Source organism: Merops nubicus, unplaced genomic scaffold, assembly GCF_000691845.1.
Source record: "Merops nubicus isolate BGI_N331 unplaced genomic scaffold, ASM69184v1 scaffold964, whole genome shotgun sequence".
NCBI lineage: Eukaryota > Metazoa > Chordata > Aves > Coraciiformes > Meropidae > Merops > Merops nubicus.
In genome coordinates, this window is record NW_008602049.1 from 44,168 (window position 1) to 52,925 (window position 8,758).

Consider the following 8,758-nt stretch of genomic DNA (forward strand, 5'->3'; position numbering starts at 1 on the left):
CTGAAGTAGCAGAAAATGTAAAAACTGTGAAACTTTTTAAAAATAATTTTTTGTCACTGTCAATTCTATCAGATTCAGTGTCCCACATTATAAGAAATACTTTTATGACCAAATTCAGGAGGTTTTGCATTTCTTGAGTATTTTTCTGGTCTATTTCATGTCTTCATAAGCTTGTCAAATTTCAGTTGAACATGATCCAAATGATTTGGTCTGGATCAGTCTTCATTTTTTTGGGGTGTACTTAAATTTATTTCACATTTAAGTGTCCATTTTTTTTTTTTTTCAACGAAGGAAAGAGAGAGAATTCTCCAAATGAAGAAGTGAGGTTATTGCTAAAAAATTACTTTGTCCTATATGTCAGTGTAAAGTAGTAAAAACAAATGCAGAAATTCCTTGTTCAAAACTACTCTGTGGTAGAGGCCAACCTTTGAATGTTACATTCATGTCAGAGCTCAAAGTCTGACCCCTTGGACTTAATGCACTTAGTAAAGGAGTACAGTCTTTGTAAATAAGAGGCAATCTTCCACTGGCAGACATCTTTTAGTCCAGGAGCCCTGGAAACAGCCAGACTGAATTAGTTCACAAAGCTATACAACAATAAGGCAGTTGGACTTAAAAGAAAACAATTTATACTGAGCCTGACAAATGAAAGGCCAAGGTCAGTGTCGTTCTTCGGTCTAGACTGCCATGAGTTAAGGACATCTTGCGGTGTTAATTGTTTTACAGCTACTCTAGAGTAAGAGCCTGATTCGTTCCCAGAGCTGAAACCATACTCTGAAGAATTTTAGTTTTTGCTTTTAAATGGACAGACTGATAGCAACTAGGAGATATTCAAGTCCTAGTAGAGGATGTGGTCGGACTTCTCTCTCAAAAGCCACATTGTATTTTCTGGGTTCCCCACTTTGAGTTATACGCAAGTGTAAAAACCACAAACGCACTGTTTGCTGTATTGATTTCAAATGCTGCTCAGAAAAGATGATAATCTTATTTACCTGATCAAAGTTGCCTCCCTCTGTAGTTATAAAAGGGGGTTGAGAGGCAAAGGAGTTTTGACATACACTTCCCTCTCACATGCCTCTTTACTGTTGGTTATAGTATATATTCCAGATTGTGATTCAACTGGGTCTTTACCGTAGCATACTTGTAGATGATGCTGAGACTGGCCCATCTCTCGCTACTTCTCTCTCATTTGGGATGGTCATAAGAGTAGGAAACAGGTGGTGGCTGAAAGCTGACTGTTCCCTTCTTGGGAGGAAGGGGAAGGGAGACAGGTCAGTGCAAGGGGGTAGCTGGAAGGTGGCCCCATACTGGAGAAGGCTTCAACTTTCAGCAGTGGCCCACACAGATTGAATTAAAGGCAGCTGAAGTTGAAGGAGAATATTGTTCAAGTAACCAAGGTGACTGCTGGATCATAGCAAAGTTATTGTCCTTGCTAATTGTATTTATTGCAAGACTGGGCAGAGTTCTTTGTAAGAAAGTAGTGTTATTTCTGACCAGTAAGAATTGCTGAGCTGGCATCCTTCATCTGTTTGAATTCTGCCTTTTCTAGCAGTTGCATGGAAACCACTGTAGAGTTATATCAATCTGACAAGCACTATACATAAAAAGAAAAAAATGGTCCATAATGCAAAACCATGAAAACCATCCTTAAAACAAAGCAGCAGACAACCCCCATGCCTACTAACAGGTACCAAAATAGTGTAATGGGAGATATGAGCTGAGGAATGAGAAATAATTAGAATATGCTGAATTATTATAAAGAACTGTCAGAAAAAAAAAACCACATTGTTTTCAGAAAAACTTGTTCAGCTTAGTGTAAAATAATAAAACTGTCCCTTTTGTTTTATACTTACTGAGCCTTTATGCTGTACTAAGATTAAATCTCTTTAATCAATATAGCTCTAAATGTACTCTACCTGAATTTCTGTGAGAAGTGGACTTGCATTATCATTTGAATTAGTTAGCTGAGGCTTGTGGAAAGCCTGATAAAAAGATGCTTGTGCTAAAACAACAGAAGTATATGATTCTGTTACATAGAATAGGAGAATGCATATGTTGTGTCTTAGATGTATGTTTTGGTAGCTGTGTGTTCAGTTGTACTGTGGCATGACTTCAAAGTTGAGTAGGGTTAGTCTTAGAGGTGATATTTGGGGTTTGGTTGTTTAAGGAAACTTTAGTGACTTTTCAAGTTAAACTTGAGAAATATAGAAGTATTATTTGAGGACTGAAGGATTATATGAACTTGAACCACTGACAGAAGGTAATATGAAAATAAAGGGCTTTTTGCCATCTGAAAAGTTAGACCTTTAAGTAACAAGACCTCTAAGTGCCACAGAGACTTTAAAGCTCTTCTTGACATGGGCTGAATTAACAGTGATGTTGGATTTGTGAAGCCAGATAAAATATTTTTGTTGCGACCATTAATGGAAAATGAAAATTAATCTTTCTGGGACTGTATGGCAATTTATCATTTGGGTTCTTATTAAGGGAACAAACCATTTTATGGGGATGTTTGTGTGTTGTGTATTGTAGGAGAAGGTTGCATTCTTCAAGGTTTTGCCATATAGGGCTAAATTTCAAGGTACTTTCTCTGTTACTGTTCTTGAAGACAACAGTTAACCTTGTTTACCATCATAGGGCTTGAATAATGCAAAGTTGTAGGATTTCTAGAAGCAGAAGTTAGAGCTGAATTTATTGCCCATTTGCTGTAATGAAGGACTAGTTAGCTGGGCAAACCAACATTAGCTAGAGGCTGCATCACAGCTGCTGAGTTCTTGTAGGTCTAGCTAGCAAGCTCAAAATACAGAGGCAGAGCAGACAACAGATCTATTAATTCAAGCTTGGTGTTCTCCATGTTTCAAGGCATTGTATTGTCTGCACAGTGAGGGAGGATGAAACCTTGTTTGTTGGTGACCATGAAGAGTTAGTTTGTAGAGAGTTTTTAAAGGCTATAGGCTAGTATCTTTTTTTTAAGTATGTCTTACTAATTCAGTACAACTTAGGAAGTTGACTGAGTAGTGGATCTGTTGTTTGCTGATAAAATCTGCTATCATTTTACTTTTTCATTTTTAGTGTCTGCAGGATCTATTTGTTAACTTTACACAGTATAAAAATTTGGGATTTTTCAGGAGTTTTACTTGATATTAATAAGTCTTATATGTCTCAGGAAAACCTTAGGGTTGGAGAGTAACAACAGAGAAGCTGGATAAGGCACTAAGAGCATTTGCATGCATGGATTTTTGTGCCATTTGTGGTATGACAGGTGTCATCTCTTCTTCAGTATTGTGCAGGAAACTGGTTCAGAACATTTGTGCTAATGCCTGTTGAGAGGCAGGAACTGGAAATAAAATTGTCAGCCTAGTTTCTCTTGTAATTCTGAAGACTGAAGTTGAAAGTGAATATATAAGAGAGTGATACAAAAAGTTACCAGGGAAAAAAAGAATTTACAGAAAATGCCATTAAATTCATTGCAGAAGCTACATGAGCACAGGGAACCTTGAATTCTAGAGGCTTTCCACCAAGGAAGCTTGCAACTTTATACAGTGAATGAGCTTTAAGTACTTTTATTAGTTGTTTTCACCAAATAGAAAAAGAGAAAATTAGTGACGGTGAAAGTTTTGGTTTTATAAGGTAATGTTTATGAAAACCAACCTGTGTTAAAAATGAGTTAGAGCGTATATGGAACAACCTAAGCTTAAGAGGCAAATTGTGTTGTGTTCAGACCCATCTTTGGAGAACAGAACTGACCTTTTATCTTCATGGTGTGTTTCTAACTAAGAGATTTTGTGTGCTTTGGCTGTCTTGAGATTAAAAGGCAAGCCCATACTGAATTCTGTCAAACAAACTCTGTTGACGGTTTTAGCATGCTTTTGGAAAGCCTGTTTTTTCTGGTTTTAGGTGAACCTGAAACTATGCAGTACTGATCAGGAGTCCCTGCTTCCTTCTTGATATTTGTGCCTGCTACTGTCCACTACTTCTGGACCTGCAATATTCCAAGAGTGGGTTTATACCGCAGTTAGAAGTGTGCCTGAAGTTTATGGAGATAAGCCAAGCTAATTTTAAGCTGGTAGCTTGAGTTTAGCAGCCTTGGAGCTGAACAGGTTTTTGGAAGGCTAGTTTGCTGTTAATACAGAGCTGTCATAGCCGTGTTGCTGATGGTGTCCAAACTGGATTGTTTAAAGCAAGCTCAGATTTACTCAGCTGAACTGCACTCACACCTCTTACAGCTGTGTAATCGTAGTCAGATGTAGATACTGCATGTGGACAGCTTCTAGTGGGCTTCTAAAGAAGCTGTATCTGTTGGGAAGTCTGGACTTGCTTGTCTGCTCATTTGCTTATCAGATGAAAGAATTCAAATATGACTCAGTTTCTATAAAAGGGGAAGGCACCTGGTCATTTCTTTTGTTTCAAAGCAACAGTTGTTACTATTAAGTACTGCATGAGGTAGAATTGAAATAATGGAAACAGAACCGATAAGATCTGTTGGTTGATGAAAACAAACCCGAATAGTAGCTCGTGTTATGAGGATAAAAATCCCTGTTAATTGTGTGCCCCTTGCCACAGCTCTATTGCAGGTGTAGGGGATAAAGCAGACAAATATAGATCAGATTTCTGGTTTCTTTTCATTTGTCGTTGCAGTAGCCTCAGTTAGATGAAAGCTGTGTGCAGGACAAGAATCATAGAATCACCATGGTTGGAAAGGATTTCTAGGATCATCAAGTCCAACTTTCCTCCCCCCACTTTCCTAACCATAACCTCAAATGCTACAGCTACTCGTTTTTTGAACACCTCCAAGGATGGTGACTCTACCACTTCCCTGGGCAGCCCATTCCAGTGTCTAACCACTCTCTTAGTGAAGAAATTCTTCTTAATAGCCAATTGGAACCTCCCCTGGTGCAACTTGAAGCCATTGCCTCTCATCCTATCATTATTAATTTGGGAGAAGAGACCAACACCAGCCTCACTACAACCTCCTTTTAGGTAGTTGTAAAGAGCAATAAGGTCACCTCTCAGTCTTCTCTTCTCTAGACTAAACAACCCCAGTTCCCCAGTATTTTAAAAGAACACTTTTCAAAACTCAAAACAATCCATTGTGATAGTGTGTGCAGGCATGTGCATACACGTACATGTACACAGGGAACATACTTGTGTGGTTTTTAGGTACAGGATTTTCTAGGTATTAATATAACAATATCTGTCTACCTAACAAATTATAGGTTTGACCTCACAAGCTGAATTTCTAACCAAACACTGTGACAGCACTTGATGTTGTGTGTGCTGGAATGCCTGCATCCTCCACTGGCTGCAGATGGAGCTGTAGGTGTTGAAAACATCAGTTTATCAAATGAAAGCATGAAAGAGGCAAGCTATGAAGTAGTTCACATAGCTATTTGGCACACAAAGACTTAGTATTTCCATTGTAGTCTTCTGTAAAAGGTTTTTCCAAGGATCTACTCATGAAAAACATGATTCCTTACAGAGCATTTATCATTGTACACAATGTGGTAAGGGTTTCATAGCCACCGTTCTTGTATACATTTTTGTCATTGGAAAACTGAGATTCTTCTTTATGGTAACTTTCACAAAGTGTAAGAGAAAAAATGTTTGAAATGTATCAGTGGTATTATTTTTATAAAATGTACTGGTTTGTACTTACAAAGTTGGTAAGAAGTGAGGAGGTTGTTGTAAATCACTTGGCATTTAAATTAATTTCCGTTAAGAAGTAGTCCATGTCTTTAATATGTCACCATGCAATGCAGTCACTTAGGAATATTTTTTTTAAAACATCATTCCTCCTTTTTTGTTTGTTTGATTTGTTTTTTTTTAAATGACTGTGCAATAAACAGAATTAACTTTGTCCTACTTCCTCTGCCTTCTCCTGTTAGTTTTGCTCTTTTCTTTGCCCCAACAGTATAGAGTGTAGTATCATGAGAAAGGATTTTTTTTTTCCTCATTCTACACAGAGCAGTGTAATGATAATTTTATCTGATGAGTTTGTTGAATTTCATGGTTTATTTGTAAACCAAACTGTTATTTACAATAAAATATAATACAACAATACGTTTCCAGCGTAGTCATTTGAACTATAAACTATAATAAATACAATTTATGTTGATGGTGAGAATTGAACTGCTTTTGGAGTAATGAGGAAACTTCACTGATTTGTGGGTTTTATTTTAAACTACTCCTCTGTACTAGGAATAAATGTACTTTTAATAGACAAAGTTAATGAATTCAATACAGAACTAGAGTGTGCCCATACTTAAATATAATGTGGTGCTCCAAGTAGGTAGTATGTTCATATTTCAGAGAACATTAGGATTGTTTGGTACACCTAAACCTCCTTCATGAAAACTCATTCAAGAGCGTTTGTTTCAGTATCTTTTTTCTTACTGTAAAGATGAACTCATTAATATTTTTACTGTCAATATCTTATGTAAAACTCTGCTTTCTGAACAAACAAAAATAATATTAAATAGGTCTGTCAGCACTCTCTTAGCCCCACTGAGACAAAATGCATCTTTACAAATATGTAAGTGCTGACTAAAATTAATTATATCTGAAGCCACTGTATGGTGGGCTTTACCAAGCACATTTGAAACAAATTAATAGTTTTTCTGTTTCTGGTTGTGGTACAGATGTGATGGAAAGCCAGACTTGGCTACACAGTAGTCAGTTTGAGAAGTACCTCCTTGCACACACAGACATTTAAATAAACAGGGTTGCTTATTATGGAAAGTGAAAATTAACAGGTGAAAGAGTACAGATTTTAAAAACAAGATTCTTAAGGATAGTGTATAGATACAGCAAGTAGGGATTTATTTTGGCAACCTTACTGTGAATGGGTTTGAGCTCTGTTTCTGGGCGTGATTCGTAGGTTTGGAATATTATCAGGCTAGAACTTAGACCAATTTGGTTAATTTATTGTATGTTTATAGAAGTTTGTTCGAAGGATACATTAACAGCAAAAACTGGAATGTAGTTTTAAAAATACTCTAAAGGTATAGAGAAAGTTCTACCAAACGCTTGTGAATTTAGCTCAAAGTGAATTCAAATGCCTACGTGTTCCAGCTAGTTTTTAGGCTCAGCCATAACTTTCATTTGCAATGCTTTGCTGTTACCCATTTAAAATTATGAGTGTTGAGAACTGCTGATCAATATTTAGGTGTTTTTCTCTGTCATTCCCAGGAAAGATGTCTAGGGACCGGGCTCTGAGGAAGCAGCAGCAATTGAATAATTTGGTAGCAGCAGTGACAAAGCTTGCAAAGCCTGGAGATGTGATTGTGGACTTTTGCAGTGGAGGGGTAATATATATTTTTCTTTACATAATGCAATTTCTTTCAGTTTTCATATTCATTATTCTAGGTGGTTGCTGCCACAAAAACAAAAATACAAATGCTGAAATTTTAGCTGATTTCAAAGGTTCTGTTACTGATTAGGGCATGCTTAGCATCTGGTGAGTCGACAGCAGTGGACACTGAAAACTGACTCAGATTTTGTTTGTTTTTATTTTCACAGGGCCATGTTGGAATTGTTCTTGCTCACATGCTGCCATCATGTCAGGTAAATTCTTAACAAAAAGGACAGACAGTAGGAGCTTTTGGTCTTTGAGAATCATCTTAAAAAGATGTGCATGTAGGGGGAGAGAATAACTATGAAGACACAGTTGTCTCAGCAGAGGACTTAGATTTGAAATTTGCACATTTTTAGTATAATCCTAAATGTGTGTGATGCTTTCCTGATGTGAAGAAAAAAAATATTACAGGAAAATATTAAATATATGCAAGCGGATTAATATTGGCAAGTATTAAATGCCTTACATCGTTTTTGACTTTCCTGCTAGTCATTTTGGGATCTCTCAAGCTTTGCCACAAGTAACTTAGAGGTTTTCTTAACTAAACTACAAAGTTTTGTGCTTGTTGGTAGTGTTGAACTTTGATTTCTCAGTACTGTTTTGTTTTACTTTCCCCTACGTGCGAAATCTAGGTTGTGCTTATAGAAAATAAGGAGTTGTCTCTCATCCGTGCTAAAGACAGAAGTGATGAACTGGGTTTAAGCAATATTTGGTTTATTCAAGCGAATTTGGACTATTTTAATGGGACTTTTAACATTGGGGTAAGTGAATGTAATTTTTCCACTTCAAAAATTTTAAATCTGGTTAGTTATTCTTAAAACAACTAGAATCTCTGAGAGAAGAAAAATCTGTATGTTCTTACAGGCAGGTATTTTTGATGCTATGAGTAACACCCTTGTTAATCTGTATTAAGTTAGGTTTGTATTTATTACTTGTTGCAAATTGGCATTGCTTTTATATTACATGAGTTAATAAAGAAGTATCTACTCTAGTCAAATGCAAAAATGTGAGTACTGCCTGAACATGTTGAAGAAAATGTGGGGTAGATTCTTGGTTTAATCATGTTACTTTAAAATCCGTGATTCATTAATGGAATCGCTTCCTCTAGAGAAAGTTTTGAAGATGGGAGTAGAAGACTCCCATTGCTCAAATTAAGCTTGAGTACAGTAAAGTGAAATCAGAAGTGTAGTGAGGTAGCAGTAAAAGTATTTTAAGATGAAGCAAACAACTGAAGACTACACAATGCAAAACTGAATGGGAACTATCATGACAGAAAGGATGTTATTCTGATGATATATATGTGTATTCAATGTATAAGTATACTAGACCTATATCTATATAGACAGAATAATATCTCAATTTTAACTGTACATGAGCAGACCAAAGCAGGAATCTTGAGTTCAG

General features: G+C 36.5%; 1 protein-coding gene across 1 annotated transcript in view; it reads left to right on the forward strand.

The window, feature by feature from the left end:
- The window catches only part of GSTCD (glutathione S-transferase, C-terminal domain containing), a 61,362-nt gene that overhangs the window by 39,032 nt on the left and 13,572 nt on the right, over nt 1–8,758 (forward strand). The window contains exons 6-8 of the mRNA XM_008938184.1: nt 7,189–7,304; nt 7,519–7,563; nt 7,987–8,115. Coding sequence (XP_008936432.1) covers nt 7,189–7,304; nt 7,519–7,563; nt 7,987–8,115 — 290 coding nt within the window. The remainder of the gene's footprint in view (nt 1–7,188; nt 7,305–7,518; nt 7,564–7,986; nt 8,116–8,758) is intronic.